This window comes from Tachysurus vachellii, chromosome 15 (genome assembly GCF_030014155.1).
Source record: "Tachysurus vachellii isolate PV-2020 chromosome 15, HZAU_Pvac_v1, whole genome shotgun sequence".
Lineage (NCBI taxonomy): Eukaryota > Metazoa > Chordata > Actinopteri > Siluriformes > Bagridae > Tachysurus > Tachysurus vachellii.
In genome coordinates, this window is record NC_083474.1 from 18,247,459 (window position 1) to 18,270,608 (window position 23,150).

General features: G+C 36.4%; 1 protein-coding gene across 7 annotated transcripts in view; it reads left to right on the forward strand.

Moving 5' to 3' along the window:
• Positions 1-23,150, forward strand: part of frya (furry homolog a (Drosophila)) — a 98,439-nt gene that overhangs the window by 74,355 nt on the left and 934 nt on the right. For all 7 annotated transcript variants that reach the window (XM_060887747.1, XM_060887741.1, XM_060887742.1 and 4 more), the window contains exons 41-61: positions 343-464; positions 1,052-1,239; positions 1,342-1,436; positions 1,603-2,216; positions 2,999-3,096; positions 3,186-3,356; positions 4,210-4,350; positions 5,347-5,529; positions 7,195-7,365; positions 7,674-7,748; positions 7,835-8,005; positions 10,417-10,623; positions 12,291-12,434; positions 14,634-14,791; positions 15,565-15,808; positions 16,002-16,151; positions 18,067-18,165; positions 18,249-18,332; positions 21,877-21,987; positions 22,415-22,626; positions 22,839-23,150. The exon at positions 22,839-23,150 is cut by the window's right edge and continues 934 nt beyond it. In XM_060887747.1, coding sequence (XP_060743730.1) covers positions 343-464; positions 1,052-1,239; positions 1,342-1,436; positions 1,603-2,216; positions 2,999-3,096; positions 3,186-3,356; positions 4,210-4,350; positions 5,347-5,529; positions 7,195-7,365; positions 7,674-7,748; positions 7,835-8,005; positions 10,417-10,623; positions 12,291-12,434; positions 14,634-14,791; positions 15,565-15,808; positions 16,002-16,151; positions 18,067-18,165; positions 18,249-18,332; positions 21,877-21,987; positions 22,415-22,626; positions 22,839-23,097 — 3,697 coding nt within the window. In that variant the 3' untranslated portion in view covers positions 23,098-23,150. The remainder of the gene's footprint in view (positions 1-342; positions 465-1,051; positions 1,240-1,341; positions 1,437-1,602; positions 2,217-2,998; positions 3,097-3,185; positions 3,357-4,209; positions 4,351-5,346; positions 5,530-7,194; positions 7,366-7,673; positions 7,749-7,834; positions 8,006-10,416; positions 10,624-12,290; positions 12,435-14,633; positions 14,792-15,564; positions 15,809-16,001; positions 16,152-18,066; positions 18,166-18,248; positions 18,333-21,876; positions 21,988-22,414; positions 22,627-22,838) is intronic.

Below are 23,150 nucleotides of genomic sequence, written 5' to 3' on the forward strand. Positions count from 1 at the left end.
ACACCTATCAACAATAACACCGTTTTTAATCTGTTTATTTTGAACATCTGCCTTACATGTCCTTCAGTAAGTTGTTGTTATTAGAACTTACGCATAAGTAATAAATATGCGCATTAGAATGAGCACATTAATAAATAAACACGGTCTGACCGATCAGAATCGAGGAATCGTATATCTGTCATATTGTCATACTGTAATACAAAGCTAAACTTTTACAAACACGAAGATAAATTGATGTCATATTACTCAATCAACATCCTGTGTGTTAGGCTTTATTAAAAATTACACTTCCTATAGATACAGGTCTTAATATTTATGTTTCATAATTCCTGCTCTTTTTAGGCCATTTGGGCCATTGTGGTGTCATGAAGATATCAGCCCTAAAAACCTGCACTCGAAAAGCACAGGGCAGCTCACCAACCTCTTACATCATGTTATTTCTGTCTTTAAAGAGTCCAAATCAGGCAAGTCCAACAAGTGCTTCATTATAAATGCCAAGGATAATGTGGTTATTATTATTATTATTATTATTATTATTATTATTATTATTATTATTATTATTATTATTATTATTATTATTATTAATCATAATAATAATGTCATAATTATTAGTATTTGTATTATAATTATTAATAATAATAACAATAATAATAATAATACTAATAACAACAATAATAATAATACTTATTATTATTATGTTATTATTATTATGATTGATAATAATAATTATTATTATTATTATTATGATTAATACTACTACTACTACTACTAATAATAATAATAATAATAATAACATTATTACATATTTTATTTATTATTATTATTATTTTATTATATTCTTATTATTTATTACTTTTTTATATTATTATTATTATTAATAATAATAATAATAATAATAATATGATTACTATTATTATTATTAATAATAGTAATCATATTATTATTATTAATAATAATAATAATATGATTACTATTATTTCATACATTTTGGAATAAAAGCAGTACTTGATATATAGGTGGTGATTGTGTGTGTGTGTGTGTGTATGTTCAGGTGCATGTTTGGAGCAGCAGCTGAGTGATGTAGCTTTGCAGACAGCTTTGTGCAGCTCGTCCAGACATTACGCCGGCCGCTCCTTCCAGCTGTTCCGTGCTCTGAGGCAGCCTCTCTCAGCTCTGGCCGTGTCTGACCTGCTATCTCGCCTCGTCGAGGTGGTGGGGGAACATGGTGAGGAGGTCCAGGTGAGGCTGATTAGATTACGTACTTTGATTTGTAATTTGATTTGCATCTTGAGAGTCAAAGAAGAATGACCGAAGAAGACTGATTGCTGATTTTCTTCTCAGGGTTACGTCATGGAGCTTCTACTAACTCTCGAATCTGTAGTGGACAATCTCGCAGAGTTCCTGAAGAACAATGATCTAATGACAGTTCTTACAAGGTAACAACCACAGACTTTAAGCTTGGTGTGAACTTTAAGCTTCATATTATACTCATTCTATATTTAGCAAAGACCAAGTTATATTTCATAGAGGTTAGGGTTAGGAGTTAGGGTTAGGAGTTAACAAACTTCATTTCTTATGTAAATTTTTACTATATTCTACCAGGGCTCCTTCTCCAGACCTTCCCACTGATTTGAAGCTCACAGTGAACAGGAAGAGCACCAGTCAGCTGGATCTGGTCCCCGGCTCAGGAACGGCATCCGAGCGAATCCGTCATCAGCGAAGCTACTCTGTGCCTAAGCGCTTCGGTGAGGCAGAGCGTTCCTGTGAAGTTCCTCGCAGTGCAACCCTGGACCGCTTCCATGCTCATGCCCATCGGCGCCAGAACAACCTGGCCAAGCTTCGTTCCTACTCCTCCAACTCCTGCACTGACGATGTACTCTCCATCAATCCTGACAACGCCAACCATCCCCGTAACCTCCTTGCCACCATCTTCTGGGCAGCCGTTTCCCTCATGGAGTCAGATTTTGAGTTTGAGTACCAGATGGCGTTGCAGTTGCTGGGAAAGCTTCTTGGCCATGTCTCTCTGGAGAAGCAAGAGTACCGTGAAAAACTGGAGAAGATCCAGAGCCAGCTGAGGTGGATTGGATTCTCTGGTCTCCAACAACTTCTGCTCAAGGGATTTACTTCGGCTTCCACCACTGAGCTCACGTTGCAGCTTTTCTCCCAGCTCACTCCCATCTCCCGTCTGCCTGTAGTGGACACGTCCCAGTCCATAGGTGTGCTGTGAGCCTGATAACTTGGAAGATTTAGACCTTTTTTCATAAATACTTTCTTAGAGAAATAAAATGAGGAACAAATGATGTTGTTTATTTGGTAAAGTAACATAACCATATTACTAGTACTGCTGTTATTGTCCTAAATGATGGAATTTAATTAGTATGTCAGCTTTAATAAAGTAGTATTCTTAGTTTTTCAGCGCTAGTAATGTGGATTAGTAGTAAATGCAGCTTTAATACGTTCGTATTAGTAATAAAATAATTTAGAAATAATAAACGATGTATAAAGTAACACAAGTTTAATGTAGTAATATGAGTAGAGGTGAAGCTTTAATAAAGTCATATTAGTTTTAGTTCAGCTTTAGTAAAGTATTATTAGTAGTATTTCACTTTATTAACATGGTATTGGTATTAATGTTGCTTTAATAAATGAATAATAAAGGTAAAGTCGTGTAAAGTGATGTATTCTATATTCTTTAATAAAGGAGTAATGGAGTAAGGTCACGTTTAAATAAGCATAAAGTAATGTAACGTTTCTCTAGTAGAATTATTAATGAATTAGTAGTAATGTAGTTTAAGTATTAATTGCAGTATTAATAAGAACGCTCCTTTATTATCATGTAGTGTTAGCAGTAATAGAGTGTTAGTTATACCTCTGTTAAAGCAGCCTTAATCATAGATTGTTCATAAGCTATTACTTGTGTATGTTTGTTCTAGTATAGATTGTATGAGTCTTGTATCATTCGTATTGGTTTCTAAAATGTCCTGTTTGCTGTCTGTAGGTTTTCCTTTGAACATCCTCTGTCTCCTTCCTCACCTGGTCCAGCATTTCGACTGTCCCACTCAGTTCTGTAAAGACGTGGCTGAAAGGATAGCCCAGGTCTGCTCAGCTGAACCCAACCACTGTTACATAGACCTTACAAAAAGGGTTGAGTTTTTTCTCTAACAATTGCCTGTTTATATTTCCAGATCTGCCTTGATGAGAAGAACTCAAAGCTGTCGAACCTGGCCCATGTGATGACCCTGTACAAAACACACTCGTACACACGTGACTGCATGTCCTGGGTCAACGTGGTGTGTCGCTACCTGCATGAAGCTTTCAGTGAAAACACACTCTGCATGGTGACCTACATGGCCGAGGTACACACTGACCTTTTGTTATGGCTTTATTATTTTTTTATTATTTATTATTTTTTTTCCAACTTATGAAATTATGAGGGAAAATAATTCATTACCAAATTAATTCAGGATACCAATCTATCTTAATAGGATAATAAACTTATTACATCAACAAAAAAAAAACAATTATAAAGAATCAACCTGGAAATAAAAATGTAAAACTTTAATTTAAAAAAAAAAAACAAATTATTTGCCCTTTTTTATTTATTTATTTATTTTTTATTTAAGCATCAACAATAACATGAGTAAAATTATCAAAATGATTAAACAGTTTGAACATTTGAATGAAACAATAACAGTTTAAAAAGTAATTTATTTTATTTATGAAAAAAAAAAAATTACCTGGAAATAAAAATGAACATTTATGAATTTATGGTTATTTATTTTTTGTTGTTTAATTAATTAATTTTTTTCTTTATGCAGCAAAAAAAACATGAATAAAAATATCATTTTTTGTTAATTTTTAATTTTTTTTCATTTTCTTTCTTTCTTTATTTGTTTTGTTTTTTTTTGTTTCCCACAATTTCCTCCCTAATTTAGTCACGGCTAATTTCCCCTATCCGCTAGCAGTTCATGTTTGTGAAGGTTATCGCAGGCATCCACATGCTTCCTCCTCCGCGCGTGAAGCTAGCCGACTTTATTTTTATTTATTTATTTTATTATTGTTGTTATAAGTTACAGTATGATATAGAAATGATATCTGTACCAATAAACTACGTTCAAACAACATCATTATGAAATGATTATTATATAAACATATTATTTGTAATGACATTATATAACGTAACTCTTGTGTGATGCGATGTGTTGGCAGTTGTTGGAGAAAGGCCTTCCTAGCATGCAGCAGAGTCTCCTGCAGATTATCTACAGTCTGCTCACACACATGGAACTCAGTGGCATCCAGGCCAAGAGTTTCAACACGGATGTACTCAACACCATCGAGAAGTTTGTTCAGGTTTGATGAGATCCTTCTTTCAGTCCCATGAGCTTCCTCTCTCAGTCTCTACGGTACATTTACATAGTCTGATATATGGCTACAAATTTTTTTTCTTATCTCAATCTCAGATTTTCTCTTTAATTTTAAGGGGAAACAACCACAATTTTAAAAATGTTCTTAGAATTACGTCACTAGGAGCAACACTTTGCACTAAGGATTTTCATGAATACGGGCCTTTCCTGATGCTAATTTAGCCTCGTAGCTCTGAATAAAAAAAGAAATCTTGGCTGATACGCAAATACGATCCATTTTTAGAGCACTTTCATTACACTGAAGATAACTGATGATGTTGAGGATATATTGAAGGTTTTCTTTTCTTCTGTCCATTTTGACATATGAGTCCACTCCGTCTGTATTGAACCTTGATCTAACAGAGTCTTTGGTCTCTTCTAAGTGGACCTTGGTCTGTTTTTTTTTTTTTTTTTTTTTGCTTTTAAATGCAGTGAAAACTGATGGTATTTTTCATGCGGTATTTTAAATTTCATGATTATAATGTGTTGGGATTAACTGCTCATTATTTGACAAACTACCAGTATCTCATTTCATCAAAATGTTGCTAATTCATTTCCCAGAATGCTTTGCTAATCTCTTCCTATCTCTCAGCCTTTTCCTTGCATTTGGGCAGTAAATCCAGAGACACACCCAGCAACTCTCTGTAAACACTCTGCCCTCTTGGCCAGCCTCCACATAACTGAGGCCTACACACACACATACACACACACACACACGCACACTCACACACTCACACAAAGGGAGATCCAGGTGCTTGTAAGAAGGCTCTCTGGTTGCTTTGTATCTACTTAAATGCTTCTGTTTTATTTTATTTTGTCTGAAATGATTTTGTTTGTGTGTGTGTGTAATGTTTGTATCTGCATACCTGCACGTGTTCTGTGGGTGTTTTATTTACATGTGTTTGTGTGTGTGTGTGTGTGTGTGTGTGTGTGTGCATTCCAGACAGCGCACTGGAAGGAAGCTTTGAACATTCTGAAGTTAGTTGTGTCTCGTTCTGCTAGTCTGGTCCTTCCCTCGTCTCCTTCCAGCAGCAGCGTCTCGCATGTGGACCAGAGTCGTGTGTGGGACACGGTATCTAAAGCACTGCCCGGGAAGACACTCGATTTCCACTTTGACATCTCAGAGGTGAGTTTTCCTCTCTTCTTTTCTTTTTGATTATTCTGGATTATTGTATTTTTTTCTGTGTATATTGTGAGAACTTTGTGTGAAGATTTTTCTGAAAAAGAGACCACCCAGTCCTGGCATACTTGCCCAGTGTTACCAAGCTTTCCCAAGGCGGGGTCTTGTTTTTATTCCTCCGCCCTTTATCTGTTGCTTTTGCTGTCAGGAAAGTGTATTTTCTTCACTTCTGCTTCACACTTTAAGAGAAAGCTGGCAGTAAAGCGTTGATTAAAGGCACTGCTGTGTGGGAAAGCCCGGCTCGGTCGGTGTGTGGGAACCAAACACTGAGCTATTTGTGCGCTGTATGAATTCCAGGAAATGATGTCAGTCCGGTTTTGGTGCCTCGCACCCCGAAGCAAGTAAGGACTCTAGACAGCTCATTTAGAGGCTTTAAACAGATCTCACCTCTCTGTCAGATACAGACTACTGACTATTCAGCTGCATGGAAGCCGGAGAATCAGATAGAAAGCAAATAAATAGAAAAGCCTAAATGAGAGGTCTGTTGAGTTTGATTCGTCTTGGCAGTGAGTTTGATCTTTGTATTCTGAGCCAAGCTCAAGTCAAGTCAAGTCAAGTCAAGAAGCTTTTATTGTCATTTCAACCATATATACAGTAGCTGTTGTAGTACACAGTGAAATGAGACGTTTGTCCAGGATCATGGTGCTACATGAAACAAAGACAGGGCTAAGGACTTAGTAATTAGTCCTAGATACATAAAGTGCAACTGTGCAACCTGATGCAAACAGTGCAGGACAAGACAACAAGACAGACAAGACAGTGCAGGACAAAAGACAGTGCAGACAAAAAGTTACAAGACAATACAAAAAGTACAAAAAAATACAATACACAAAAGACAATAAACAGAAACAGCACTGACCGACCAGTGTAAATACTGTATGTAAATACTGTATGTTCAACAATATTTTGTGCAGTAATACTAGAGTGAACACAGTTTTTTAGCAGCAGGTCCCTGAGATAATGTATAGAATTGTGCAAAAACAGCAAACGACTGAAATATTGTACAGTATGTGCAAAACGACTGAAATATTGTACAGTACGTGCAAAACAACTGAAATGTTGTACAGTATGTGCAAAACAACTGAAATGATTAGACAGTGTGTGCAAAGAGCAAAAAAGTAAAAAGTGTGCAAAACAGCATGTAAACAGGTTGATGGAGTGTATTTGGTGTAGGTCTGTGCAGTCCATACAGATTATGTGCGTGTGTATGTTGTGCTCAGCTACTGAACACACACAGGCAGAACTAGAAGGGAACGGGATTCAACCTTTCAGATGCTGTTTTACTGATGCCTTTGAATATGGGATGTCAGATGGGACAAATGGGCAAGAAGAAGCAAAACACCTTTCACAAGGAATAATACAACTTTTTGTTAATTTTTATTTAAAGCGTTCATTGTCTGGTTAATAAACAAAGGCACATGTTTAACCTCCTTCAGATAGAGATGCAAGTAAAAGTCTGCAGTTTGATTGAAAGACAGATAGATACTGTAGATAGATAGATAGATAGATAGATAGATAGATAGATAGATAGATAGATAGATAGATAGATAGATAGATAGATATGATTTTTTTTGCCAAATTGATTTGTGTGTGTGTGTGTGTGTGTTTCAGACGCCGTTGATTGGTCGGCGATATGACGAGCTGCACGGTTCTCCAGGTAGGGATGAGAAGGCTGGAGGAGTGGTGGTCGTGACCCGCAGCACCTCCTCCACCTCCTCTGGCTCCAACAACACCAACCACGTGCTGGTGCCAGTCAGCTGGAAACGACCCCAGTCATCTCAGGTGTGTACATATGTTCTCAGGTACAGAACTGATATAGAGCTATACATGCAGTCTTACACTTATATTATAAATAAGTGTAAGACTGACAAATATTCTAAATATAGAGTTCTTTTGAAGATGAATTATATGTTAAGAGAGCAAGAGAAAGGTTTGTGAAGTCGGTGATACCTTGTAAAGTATCTGTTAGAGTTAAAAATGGCTTCTAAGAAATTTTTGCTAATTTAGGAAGAGTTCTGAGCACAGCATTCTAAATATGTGCTTCATATGAATTTTTACCCAATTTTCTTTCCTTCCTTCTCATCCTGTAGAGGAGAACGAGAGAGAAACTGGTGAACGTGTTGACATTGTGTGGACAGGAAGTGGGACTCAGCAAAAACCCTTCGGTCAGTAAAAGTGTGAAAAAATTTCAGGGAAAAAAATCAATACAATAAAATAAGATTTATAAGGAAACATTTTCTCAAATTTCTAGGTGATCTTCTCGTCCTGCGGAGAGCTGGACTTGATCGATCACCAGCCCAGCCTGGTGTCCTCAGAGGAAGGTACCCGGGATCCAGACAACATGGACGAGACGACCTCTGAACAGCAGTTCCGTGTCTTCCGTGACTTTGACTTTTTAGACGTGGAGCTGGAGGATGGAGAGGTATGAGGCCTTTTATTTCCAGCTACATGCTAACAAGAAAGCTTCTGCTGGGAGCTTATATACAGTACCTCCACAATCACACATTAAGTGGTGAAAGAATTATTTTCAGGTTGTCAGTGTGTCTGTTTATCCATTCAAGAATGACTTTAGCTTGATATCTCAAGTGTTCGAATGTTTCTGAATTCTTATGGATTTCGAGGTCAAGGTCGCAGCAAGGTCAAATGTTTTTTCAGCAGCTTCTTTCCTGTTCATCATCCGCGTGCCTTTTGTTGATGTTTTGTGTTCATGTGTCTGCCCCACCCTTGTCTCGTCCTCCCCGCCTCTGCACACATGTTCCTCATGTGTTAATTGTTGTTAGTATTTAGTTGAGCCGCGTTGCCTTGAGCAGCGCGGAATCCTCTGTTGTCATCTGTTGTCTAGTCTGCGTCCCTGTTTCATGTTTTTTTATTTAATAAAACTGTTTATTGTCTGCTATCCTGTAGTGTTAATTTTGTCAGACAACCTTTTTTTTCATGACTAAGATGAGACGATGACAAGACTGCACCACTGTCCAAAAACGTTGACTAAGACTAAATTAACATGCATTATCGTTGATGAAAAAAGACGAGACAAAAATGTTTTGTATAAAATAAAAACGAAGATAAAATCTCTCTTCATTTTCGTCTACAATTGTCTCTGCTTTTTCATCAGCTGTTATGCCTTTAAAATATTCACAACGAGTTCGCGGCTTCGCGCTGTTTAGTGTGTGAGTAGAAACAATTCGTCCAGACGCCGCTCAAAAAAAAAAAATCCTGAGCGCAAGTCCACTCCTGGTCTTGTCAGGCTTTTTGTGTTAAATTATATTTCCTGTCGCTGCACAGGCTCTTTTATTGTACATGACAGCTTATGTCCCGATGGCCGGTCTTTGCATTACGATTAAAAGCAGTATTAATAAAGTAAAAAATGTCATGTGCAGTCAAGTTCGAGTGAAACATATGTGAAACACTTTTTTACTGAAATGTTTATCAGTAATAATCTCAGTAATAATGCGTTATTTTAAAAAAAGACTACAATTTTTTGACTAAAACTAGACTAAAATTAAAAGACTTTTAGTCGACTAAAACTTGACTAAGATACCTTGAGTTTTCTTTTGACTAAAACTAGACTAAAATTAAAAGACTTTTAGTCGACTAAAACTTGACTAAGATACCTTGAGTTTTCTTTTGACTAAAACTAGACTAAAATGACGAGACTTTTAGTCGACTAAAACTAAGACTAACAAAAAAGATATGTGAATGACTAAATATGACTAAAACTAACAAGGACATTGGGCACAAGACTAAGACTAAGACTAAATTAAAAATAGGTGACGAAATTAACACTACTATCCTGCATTTGGGTCTGTTTTACCGCAGTGTCGCTGACAGACTAAAAATCTAAAATATTCACCATTGGTTTGTCTGTCCATCTGTCAGTCCATAGATATAAAATTTTTGTTTGTCCAATATCTCAAAAATAAGTTTAGGCTTTTGTAAGAATTTATACTTTCTACAACCAGATTTTGTCATTGAACCATACATAGATGGTATATTTCATGGCATTTGAGCCAAACAAATGAGTAACAAAGGCTTTCAGCTTGTTTAGACTACAACTACTATACAACTACTGCACTGCTAGCATATTCAGTACTGGAAATCAAACCAAACATGTGGCACACAAGATATAATAACTCTATGGATGGGGTTAATGTGATGAAAAAGATCGGCTTTAATTTACGTCATTTGGCAGAATTTTAGTAAGTTGATAGAATATTTAAACCAACATGACAAACATCTGTCTCTGACATTATATTCAATGGTTTCCTCTCTTTCTGTGTATGTCTGTACCGTGAAGGAGCTACAGGTAAGCTCTAGGTGTATTCAGTATAAGGACTGTAGTATTACATCCGTATTATCTATGTTATTTTTTTTTAATGTGTGCTTGCAGTTTTTCGCATGGTGTTACTCATATGGTGCATGATTTGATGGTTTTTGAACTCTTTAATATTGCTAAGCTTGTCTTATCTAAGTAGAGCAGTCTCCTAATTAGTCAGTAACAAGGAACATCTCTGTACTAAATTATAATGATGACTAAAATTAGTGCTTGATTGTGACGAGATGTTCCTTCGAGGTATTTCAGCAGGAAGCACTCCTCATCCTGGCCAGTCATGGCTCTGGATGCATTTGGGAAATTAGCAGATATGAGTGCACGTGATTATTGGATTCAGTGATGTATTTTTTGATCTACACACATGGATACATCTAGGGTACATCTATAAAAGAGCATGGCACTGTCTGCGAGTGTGTTTGGAAGCATGAGAGTGTATAAAAGTATGTATTGTATATGGAAGCATGAAACTTGTCTCCATTCTGCTCTGTGTGTCTCTGTGTCAGGGGGAGACGGTGGACAGTTTTAACTGGGGGGCAAGGAGGCGCTCTATAGACAGTCTGGACCGTGTGGAACAACGCATCCTAGAAGAAGATGAGAATCAGCAGTCAGGGGGCTCTTCCAGCCTCAGACCCATCGCCCGCCATGACTCAGACGAGTCCTCGGAGGAAGATTCTCTTACTGTCAGCCAAATCCTGGCCTCCTCACAGCTTGTGAGTCAAAATCTCATTGCTTTGGTGTCAGCGTAGCACTAGTTTCACTAGGATTTCAAAAATTTTCATTGCTGATGGATCTTCAACCTAGCAGGGTCAAAATTTTAACAATCCCAAAAGGTCAGGTGTTACTCCATTCAGCCAATCAGGATTAGAAGGTGTCTTGACTGTCAATCATGTTTTCTTTCCTTTCCTATCAGAAAAACTATTCTTTTGGGCTTCATACACACCTAGCCTTGGTTAATCAGATCACAAGTGTACAGCAGTTCACCCCTGGCATGATGAATGCATCTCCAGTGACCAGTTGGGATCATATATATATATATATATATATATATATATATATATATATATATATATATATATATATATATATATTATTCCTGCTGGAGAAAGACTTTATTACACAGTTTATTACTTGTGTCTTCTACTGCATTTATTTGATCCCATCTCATGTACATGTATGGACTGTTTGGAATGTTTTAATCGTGTGAGGTTAAATGAATGTGAAACGATATGACAAAAGAACCTCTGAAAAGCAGAAGCTTCCAACTTTTGTTTTTTTTTTGCATCATCTGTACTCATTAGCCAAGCAGACGAGCCCTTCACCTTCAAAGTTTTTCCAGAACGATTACAAATATTCTGGTTGGGACAACGATGCAGTCGATTAGCTGCTTCTTTATTACTGTCTGTGTCAGAACCAGTAGGTGAACCACAGAACAAAACAGAAACCGAAACACGGGAATAAAATAAAGCAGCAAAGACGAGGACTCGGATATAAATAGGGGAAAAAGTCAAGGGAAAATGAGGAACAGGTATGTGGAGACAGGAATGGACTCAGGATCAGGCAGGGCAATACACATGGAACACAACCTAAACAAAATCAAATGGCACAAAATAACAAAACCCCCGTCAACAAACGCCCCCTGGAGTTAGATCTGAGAATAGTCCAACTATTCTCACAGTCTGGGACACACTGAGTGGCATTAATGTTTACACTATAAATGAGATGTTTTCATGAGCATCCCAGACGATCTCAGAATGTAGTTTGAGTGGTTAGTACATTTTGGGGGGTGTCTTTGGACTGAAACAATAAATAGACTGTATCGTGTGGACCAAAACAACTAGTATTTCTTTTATGTACATTATACATTGGATTAAAAAAACACATTTTGATGGGTGACATAAATCCTGTTAGTAAGGTGTTGGCTCACCATGACCTGTACGAAATGCTTAATCATTCCTTGTAACTGATTCTTTAAGTTTCTGGAACTGTATTGGAATGACAAAGATCATTCTTTTATAAGACTTGGATGGTGATTTTTTTATGCTCGTGGTCATGAACGCCGCTGAATCAAAAACTCCCATGTTCAGCCAGGTTGAGATGTGGTGAGTGTGAACGCCATAACATATGAGTGAGCCTTTATAGATGCGGTGGAGTCATTTTGTAAGACACCACAATCATCAGGATAAAAAGCTTAATCATAGGATAAACGGGATCAGGCAGAAGAACTTGATTTGCGATGAACTGTACCAGCAAAATAAATAAATGCCCCCACAGCATAGTAGAGCCACCATTTTCCCCCCTTTGTCAACTGTTGGTAGTCTGCAAGAATAAATGTAATCAAAGGTTTAATTTGTTAATGCATTTGTGTATTTCTTTCCAGAATGTTATGATGTCCCCCATTGAGAAGGTGAACCACATGGACTCACGTCCTTCCTCACTGGAACCTGTGCCAGTTGCCGCCCTCTCTCTGCCCCCATCAGTGCCTGGTCTTCACGCCTCTACGCCAGAGGACTCGACCCCACGGGTGAATAAGGCCTTCAGAATGGCTGACTTCTGGGGGCCGAGTCACTCCTACACCTACCGCGCCTCCATTCTCGAGTTTTTCACTAACCCCGCTGATTAAAAACACATTCTGCTTTCTCGTTTCGGAAAAGATTCTGCTTTTAGCTCTGCACAAACGGTTGAGGTTTAACGTATTCCACTTTTATGATTAGCTGCTGTACATCTTGTTTATTAACACCCTGCTTCTTTTAAAGACCATGGTAGAATCTGGGATTTCTGTATGTAGACATAGCTGCATGACAATCAGCTAACTCTAGGACACTTTAGAAGCTCCATGGCTTTAAGTTTTCATCTGGCTGCATTAACTGACATTGCTTTTGGTTCGGGTGGCTGCGACTTGGCCACCGCGGCAATGTGTACGGCTTCTCGCTGAGGTAGCTGGGCTCAGATCTCCTCTGCATGCAAATTAAGCCTGCCGCTAAAAAGGATGCGAGCGTACACATTGCCTGTGGCCTCATATAATAGACAAGATCGCTGGATCTTAGTTTTCCAACGATTTTCTTAATTTCCTGTGATTTGACCATTAAAAAAAAATAACCCAAAAAAAAAAAAAAAAAAAAAAAAAAAAGAAAGAAAAAAATGAAACTCGACAAGAAGAAACTTAGTCTAAAAAGGTCAGTGTATCCATAATTTATTCCTCTATGTTGTCTAAAGATTTTGTTATAAAAATTGATTGCTTATAAATATTTACCTAAAATACGAAAGATATATTTTCTAACAATTCAAATCAAATTTATATTATTCCCATTATATTATTCAACAGTGCTGTAGAATTTTGAATATGATTGTTCAAAAGGACAATTAATTTTTTGCTAACATCAAACCACAGGTAATAAATCACAGGTATATATTAGAGCGTTTCTTAATATATAGTTGCTATAGAAACCGCTCATTCACTTGCATAGCACCACACCATCTAAGACGAATAATAGGACTGAAACGAATACGAAAAACTGACGAATAATGTTGCTGTTAATAAACCAAACTGTACAATGTTTAGTACATGTAACGTTTATGGAAGGTGTCTCCAGATTTAGTGCTTTGTAACATTCATTTTTCTACCATGATTCTTAGTAACAACTCTAGTTTTTGTCTTTATTCAAATGAAGGAATGATTGTTGCTACCAACATTAAGCATAACTAAAAATAGTTAATAGAATTAAGTGTTAATCTGTTGGTAATTCGCTGTCGTAGAAGAGAAATAAAGCACTTCAGGATTTGTTTTTATAGGAAAATAGTCAACTTTAGATGAAAGTTATTATGCTAAGATCGTGTGATGTCGTTTTCTTCCTTTAAATGAAAAGTTAAGTTTTAAAGTGGAATTAAAAGTTGTGCTAATTAGTATTAGTTATGATTATATACCTCTAATATATAGTATATTGTTATATTATATTAACAATTAGTTAGTTATAATTATGGCTCTAAAAAAAAAACTTTAACATAGTAAAACCTATTTTTGCTATTTTCTATGAAATTCCGTAATAAAAAAACAGAATATTATGTAACTTAATAATGTAAGGTATATTTACAAAATGTATATTTTTATTTATATTATATTTCATTTAAATTTATGGCATTTAGCAGATGCTCTTATCCAGAGTGACTGACATTTGTATCTCATTTAATACAACTGAGAGTTAAGGGTCTTGCTCAGGGGCCCCAGCAGTGGCAGCTTGGTGGACCTGGGATTCAAACTCACAACCTTCTAATTGGTAGACCAATAACAACTTAACCACAAGGCTACCACATACCATTCTGTAGAGAAAGATTTGGTCATAGATACTGATATGTATAACATCATAAATATATACTGTATATATGATTATGGGTGAGACAGACTTCCTTTTCATAACGTGTGTCATTGTACACATAGAGGAAAATGTGCATTTAGACAGGAAACTGAGGGTAAAATTGCGAGAAATATACTATATTTAGTTTTAGTTTTAGATGAAGACATAAAAGGGCACATGTAATGATTCATGTACCGTAATAATCATGCATGAGTATTTGCTTGACTGCATACGCATAATTCAGTTACACTCTGCTAGCACATACTGTTTACTTTTCCATTATTGTTATTGACTTTCCAGTGAAAGACCAAAGTGTGGTGCATTTTCCCAGCTTCTGATGACTTACAGCTTTTCATTTTGTTTGTTAATAGACTGAGCTATCAGCAGAGGACGAGGACACAAGCCTCCATGAGGATGAGATCTCTCTCTGCATTACTGAGCTTCCCAGTGGCTTTGATCACTCTGAGACGTTGTCTCTGGATGCGTTCGAGGAGGAAAAAGAAGCTAATGTGCCCAGCTGTCCAGCCAGGTTTGACCAATAATTTATTTAATGATGCATGGTTGTCTTTCCAGGACCATGTGATACCTAGAGATACTAAATATATCTCTCAGAGATGTAGGAATGTCCATATTGGTACAGATGGCCTGTGTTTTTTCATGAGTTTCTAATATACTTTCTCAAATGAAGTCTCTGAGATCCACAAGTACACATCAGATTAATCCAAACGAAATATGCTGAAATAGCACTTAGCTTTGACGGTAAACATAAGTAAAGCCTATTCCTTAAAGAATTTATTTATTTATTATTGAATTAATTTTTAGTTGCTTCTATTATTATTTTTATTTGTATTATTATTATTATTATTATTATTATTATTATTATTATTATTATTGTTGTTGTTGTTGTTATTAATATTATTGTTATTATTAATAATAATAATAACAATAATAATAATAATAACAATAATAATAATAATAACACAAAGCATAATAGCAATAATAATAATAATAATAATAATAATAATAATAATAATAATAATAATAATAATAATAATAATATTTAAAGCACTTTGAATGACCTTTATGTATAAAATGTGCAAGTCAGTTGAATCTTTAACCCCATATTATTGTCTTTCTTTTAGCTTAAAGATATATTTCATATTATTTATTTTATTTCAATTGATTTTATTTTATTTTATCTTAATTCAATCAAGTTTTTTTTTTTGTTAAGTAAAGAAATTTATGACATCTGTATATGCAATGTACAATGCAATTTACACACAATCATACTTTGCCTTTCAGTCACTTTGGGATTCAGCACAGTCCTAAAGCGATGGCTGAAGATGACAGAGAAGACTTCCTGCATGACTCTTGTTCCTCCTCACCCCCTCCGTCTCCCTTCTTCTCAGCTATCCTGGCTGCTTTCCAGCCGGTGGTGTGTGATGATGCCGAGGAGGCTTGGCGCTGCCACCTTAACCAGCTAGTCGCAGACACCGATGGCTCCTGCGCTGTCTACACCTTCCATGTCTTTTCTTCACTCTTCCAGGTATGATGTGCTTCACTCTGAGGATCCTGTGCTGCAGAAATGTACAACTTGCTGTTCTGTTATGATGTGGGTTTGGAATCAGTATGAATTTAAAAATGTTCCTGGAAAATCTGGTCGCTTTTGGTTTCTACTGTACTTGCAGGATTTCCATCACTAATCGCTTGTTTGTTAATCAAGTTATCTTTTCTTCCAGAGTGTCCAGACCAAGTTCTGTGCCTTGACATGTGACGCTGCTGGCTTCCTCGGTGAAGGACTTCGTGGAATAGGAGCGAAGTTTGTCAGGTCTTCGCAGATGTTAACGACATGCTTTAAATGTCCCACTCTGTTTCTAGATGCTGACACAGTGAGTAACACTACAACTGTACACAGAGTACTACAGCCACACAAACACAAAAAAGTATGAAAGTTCATGGACACCTTGAGCTCTAATAGCTATTGTTTCCTCCTTTTGACTGAAATAAACTCAATGAGATGTTTCTTGTAGCCATCTATCAGGTTTCTGACATCGACTAGAGGAAAGTTTCCTCCACTCTTCAATGTAGAATTCTCTCAGCTGTGTGATGTTTGAGGGGTTTCTTTCATGCACAGTGTGTTTTTAATCAACACACAGGATCTCAATTAGATTTGATATATTTTTTAAATTTAAGTATTGTTAAGTAATGAAGGAAGAAAGAAAGAAAGAAAGAAAGAAAGAAAGAAAGAAAGAAAGAAAGAAAGAAAGAAGGAAAGAAAGAAAGAAAGAAAGAAAGAAAGAAAGAAAGAAAGAAAGAAAGAAAGAAAAGAAAGAAAGAAAGAAATAATGAAAGAAGAGAAAGAATGAAAAGAAAGAAAGAAAGAATGAAAAGAAAGAAAGAAAAGAAAGAAAGAGAGAGAAAGAAAAGAAAGAAAGAAAGAAAGAAAGAAAGAAAGAAAGAAAGAAAGAAAGAAAGAAAAATAAAAAGAAAGAAAGAAAGAGAGAGAAAGAAAGAAAGAAAGAAAGAAAGAAAGAAAGAAAGAAAGAAAGAAAGAATGAAAAGAAAGAAAGAAAGAAAGAAAGAAAGAAAGAAAGAAAGAAAGAAAGAAAGAAAGAAAGAGACAAAGAAAGAAAGAAAGAAAGAATGAAAAGAAAGAAAGAATGAAAAGAAAGAAAGAAAGAAAGAAAGAAAGAAAGAAAGAAAGAGACAAAGAAAGAAAGAAAGAAAGAATGAAAAGAAAGAAAGAATGAAAAGAAAGAAAGAAAGAAAGAAAGAAAGAAAGAGAGAAAGAAAGAAAGAAAGAAAGAAAGAAAGAAAGAAAGAAAGAAAGAAAGAAAGAAAGAAAGAAAGAAAACAAAGATGTTAACAACACATTAATTCCTGTTGTCACTTATGCTGTAGCAACATTAAACTCATGTCCTGTCCTGTCATCATCTCTTGTAGTCAGTAACACAAATATACTACTTGTTACAGAGGAACTGCAGAGTGCAACATCTATTGTTCCTCTCAGCAAAATCAAGCAAATATCACAATATTCAAGGGAGCTTACAATGAGTACAGGTGTCGTACCAAGTCATTATTTACAATATGTTCCTTCTTTGGTAGAAGCACAAAAAACTCAAGTTACTTATGAAAGACTTTAAAAAAAATTACATTTATGGCCTCAATAGTCATAAAAAAGTCAGTGAAATCCTGAAGTTAGTGAAATCAACTATTGTATTTTAAAATGAATGTATTAACAATTGGAGCACGGTGGCTTAGTGGTTAGCACGTTTGCCTCACACCTCCAGGGTTGTGGGTTCGATTCCCGCCTCCACCTTGTGTGTGTGGAGTTTGCATGTTCTCCCCGTGCCTCGGGGGTTTCCTCCGGGTACTCCGGTTTCCTCCCCCGGTCCAAAGACATGCATGGTAGGTTGATTGGCATCTCTGGAAAAATTGTCCATAGTGTGTGATTGTGTGAGTGAATGAGAGTGTGTGTGTGCCCTGTGATGGGTTGGCACTCCGTCCAGGGTGTATCCTGCCTTGATGCCCGATGACGCCTGAGATATTCACAGGCTCCCCGTGACCCGAGGTAGTTTGGATAAACGGTAGAAAATGAATGAATGAATGAACGAATAATAAATAAATAAATAAATGTCTTTATTTATTTTTTATTTCTATATTTTCTACTTTTTCACTTTTTTTTTGTTGTTTTTTTTTCATTTCATTCAAATTTTATTACAACTTGCAAGAAGTGTTATGTGATTTGTCGTTTTTTTTTTTTTTAAACATTTATTTTCCTCTACAACCTTTTAACCGTTTCAGATTGTCTCCTATGGTCTGCTGGAGAAAATGAAGTTCAGTGTGTTGGAGCTTCAGGAATACCTGGACACCTACAACAACAGGAAGGAAGCAGCCGTCTCAGTACGTCTACCAGCTTTTCCTCTCTCGGTGCGTCATTTCGAATCTCTTTTGATCGCTTCACGTGTGGATTTTATTTCTTTCAGTGGCTGCGGAACTGCAAGGCTACTTTTCCGAAAGGTTCAGGAGACGGGATTATCACGTACCAGAATTCCGAAATCGAAGAGAAGGTATAAACTCACTTCAGTGTGTACTTCAGAATCGTCAGAAAAAAAATTCAGAAATAATCTCATAATGTGACAGAATGTAGTAAATATATGGACTCGCCTGCTGCCCACTGCTGATGTCATGACGTTGTTTAATTTCATGTTGTACGTTGCCATTGATTACTGTTCGGTAGTGACGTAGAACACTTTCTTTCCATGGTAACAAGTGAGTAATATAAATGTGTTATATAGCTGCTCAAATGTGATACACGCTAGCTATTTATCACCAGTCTGTATAGATGTTACTCGTTATATGACCAGGTTAATTTCAGCTTCCGTTTCGATCTTTCTCTCACATTTCCTGCCTGTCGGTTGTTCTGCTGTAGCTCTGTGAGTGAAATCACTGTCTTGTCCTCTGACTCTTGAGCTTTAAGCCTGTTCTCAGAGCAGCTTTGGACGTTTGGCACATTATTCAAACAAAACCCCTCTCTCACGTCTCAGGTTTTTTTTTTTTTTAAACTCTGCTGGGCAGAAGAGCATGTAGAAGTGATCGAGTAGGAATCTGTCATGTTTAATAACACAACTCTTTTTTTTTTTTAATTTATACAGAGGTTTCATTCAGAATCACATAAGGGCAGTGCTCATAGGGCTACATAAACCCTGCATACTGTAAACCCTACATAAATAAACCCTACATAAACCCCTATTTATCAGTACACTGGCGTTCCAGTCATGAAACACGGAAAATCGACTTCTCTGACATTTTTATCAGCAACAAATGAATTATTTTATCACCGTAAACTGATATAAAATGAGTCACGACTCTGTTGGCTTTCAGTGTAAGACGTGTGCTTTTCCCTTTGTTGAAGAAAGAAAGAAAGAAAGAAAGAAAGAAAGAAAGAAAGTGTCATTCTTTAAAGAAAAAAGAAAGAAAAACAGAAATAAAGAAATAATGAAAGACAGAAAAGAAAGAAAGAAAGAAAGAAAGAAAGAAAGAAAGAAAGAAAGAAAGAAAGAATGAAAAGAAAGAAAGAAAGAAAGAAAGTGTCATTCTGTAAAGAAAAAAGAAAGAAAAACAGAAATAAAGAAATAATGAAAGACAGAAAAGAAAGAAAGAAAGAAAGAATGAATGAATGAATGAATGAATGAATGAAAAGAAAGAAAGAAAGAAAGAAAGAAAGAAAGAAAGAGTGTCATTCTTTAAAGAAAAAAGAAAGAAAAACAGAAATAAAGAAATAATGAAAGACAGAAAAGAAAGAAAGAAAGAAAGAAAGAAAGAAAGAAAGAAAGAAAGAAAGAGAAAGAATGAATGAATGAATGAATGAATGAATGAATGAATGAATTTTATATCAGATATAAAATGAGTCACGACTCTTTTGGCTTTCAGTGTGTTTTTCCTTTTGTTGAAGAAAGAAAAAAAGAAAGAAAAACAGAAATAAAGAAATAATGAAAGACAAAAAAGTTACCTTTGTTGATAACTTTCTGATACACAGAATTTTAGCGGTTGAATATAAACACCTTCAGATTTTAGATGCTTATGAACAAGCACTTGGGCCAAAAATGCTCAGAGAGCAGAAGTAGGTTTGATATCACTGTTTACTTTGAAGAGAGAAACATTTGTGTGGGAAAAAACCCAACATTTTTGGTTTTGATCTTTTTTATGAATATATTGCCGCTAATAGGCTAGATAAAAACTGATATATGTATAAAAAAGCTATAAATGCTTAAAAACCCTGAATGCTTATTACTATCATACGAGCTTCACATTAAACCCCACTGTGAAGTGTGACATGACAAAGACATGCTGAACATGGACACAACAAAACAGGACCAAATTCCCTTTTTGGCAACTGGTAAAAAGATTTAAAGTCTGTTTTGGTTTAATTTAATGTCAAATTATTAAATGAAATTATACTCAATGTTCAGAGAAACATGCAGGTAACTCTATCATGGTGGAATAACTGTTACTGTCAAATGCGCACAGCTCTGCAATGTCAGCTTAGTGTCATCTTAATCCTCAATACTGAAATTTCTTTTAAAAAATGTTTTTAAAAAAAAATCCATTTTGTGATAAAACTTTTAGAATCGCTCATGTATGTTTAAGACAGGCTCATGGAGGTGACATGTAGCCAGATGAAGAAAGTAATTTCCGTAAAGTAATTTATCGGTAAAATTTAATTATACATACATACGTTATTAAGTCTAAGGCAAGTTTTATACTTGTGCTTTCGGGTATTTGTGATCGTGTGAGGATGATGTGTGCGTGTAATATATTAATATATTAATATATTATATTCGTGTCATCTATGAGGCAAAAAAAAATGCAAACAAGGAAATGATCAAATATTTCCTTCCCCACCAAAAGACATATACTATAAATATATAGGGATTTTTTTTTTTTTTTTTTTTACAGTTTTCTAATCAGGAAAAAGATGCAATTTCAATAAAATTCCACAAAATAATATTTATATAGTCCTCTCAACAATGGACGTCGTGACAAAGCATACAAAATTCAATTTAGATTTATCCCTACTGAGGAAGCCAGAGGAAGTGATGGCCTACAAGAGGAAGCAGCTTTGAGAGGAACCAGGGAACTTTATTAAACTCGTCCTTGTCTGAGTGACAGTCGTCTCCAAAGCGAATATGGATATTGCACATGAAAAGAGAAGCTATAACGAGCCCCGTTCACTGAATAAGGTCTCTGAAACATGTTAGCATGTTAGCTAGCTGTGTCAAAGTGTTAGCTAGTCACGTATGTACATCACAATTAAGGGATATTTTATACAGTATATTTATATATCCGGATGTTTCCGTGCTTATTATAACACTACATTTGAACGACATGTGGTTTGTACTGTAGTTAGATTTCTGTATTGTATTGCTAATATCATTCTGGCTAGTGCGTAGCAGCACATCAGACTACATATCAGTCTAACAGTGCAACAGATTTACCCATAAACGCCCTCTGTGTTTGGATAATGAGGCAAATACACTTTAACACAGAAGTATAAAGCGCCTGTAAAAGGTCTCGCCATCCCAGCAGAGTCTCCGTGAGAGAGGGCAGTGCTGCTTCTGTGCTTGGCTTGAAATAAGAGAGCTGCAGAGTTGCCTCATATTTCATCTCCGTTTTGCCATCCGTCGGCTCTGTCCTTCTCATTGCCATGCATGTGTCAATCAAATCAAGCTTCTGCTTCGTCCTGTCCGGTCTGATGGGCTGCATGTTTTTTTTTTTGTTTGTTTTTTGGATCTGCTAAACTTTCTCTTTCCTCACCTCTTACCTTTTCCCCCTGTAAACGACCTTCTTTGTAAGCAAATGGAAACCCTTGCAGTAAGTTTCAGAAAACCTTTCTACACCCTATTCCCTATTAACACTGGATTATCAACCTTAATACTGTATGTCGTTGTTGTTCATTTATTATCGTTACCGTATATCCCCGTACGGATGAATAATCAAAGGTTTGCTGTACTAAAAAAAATAAATAAAAGCACTATTTGGTTTTGCTTTTAAAATATTAATAATGTAGTAAATGAAGCGAGCACTGATCAAATGTGTTTTCTTTCATTCTAGCAACTGGAGCTGTGTCAAAGACTGTACAAACTCCACTTTCAACTGCTCCTGCTTTTTCAGTCTTACTGTAAACTGATCGGTGAAGTCTACGCTATCAGCTCGGTCCCAGAGGTACGACCTTCATGAATGAACACGCACAATTATAATCAGGGCATGGCTCATGACTGAAGCTTGCATTCCACAAGGATCCTTGTGTCTATTCATTTTCTGGCACGCTTTGTCTAAACTTGTCTTCACAGAATGAAGTGTCATGGCAAATCATTACAATAAATTTACAGCTTTGCCTACATTAGCTTCCTTATAAGAAATTCCTACTGATGCAGAAGCCTTAATATGTGCGTTTTTTTTTTTCAAGCAGTATATTGTTCAGATCTTGTTTAGCGCATTCATTCATTCATTCAGCATACAGTATATTAAATTTGATTCTCAAATATTAGCCCTCTAAGTTCTTATAATATGCATATAAGAGTTTAGTGTAATGACAATTATTAATATGTGAAATCCAAGCCTCAAGATCTCGTTGTTTTTTTATTTCTAGCTGGTAAACATGTCCAAGGAACTGAATGAGCTAAAGAACAAACTGCAAGCAGCAGCAGCAGCAGCTTTGGTTGCAGGAGAGCGTGCAGTGCAAGACACAAACACATCCACAGATCCATCCTTCAGCTCGTCTGAGGCAGCGGTGCAGGCCATCCTGGAGAGCCTGAGGAACAATGAGTTCTCCACGGCCATCTTCAACATTCAGGAGTGCAGGTATAACCAACGGCTCATCCACGTCTGTCCCGCTTTTATTAAATATAGCTAGTTTCATTCTCCTGTAGTAATTCAGCAGTCTGGGAGATTTAAATAAAGAGCTGTCAAGCGTACTTGGCTGTGAGAGCAGGTGGTAGTGGGGTTAAATGTGAGAATGGTTTATTGATAAATATTCAGAGGAATATGAATTGTAAATCTTCTCCGCATTTCAGGAGGCTGTGGCCGAGCGACATCTTCGGCAGCAGCTCGGAGAACGAGACCCAGACTCTCCTGAACATCTACTTCCGACACCAGACGCTGGGTCAGACAGGCACTTTCGCCCTCGTGGGCTGTAAGCAAGACTTGTCTGAGGCCTGCTCACATCTCACCGAGCTTAACCGCGAGATCAGGGATATGATCCGTCGGGCAAAAGGCTACAGTGCCATCACAGCCTTCCTGCCCGACTCCAGTGCCACTGGGATTAGCCTCTGAGGTGCTCTGCTTTTCCACTAAGATACTCAAACACTGCTGAACTCACTATCATC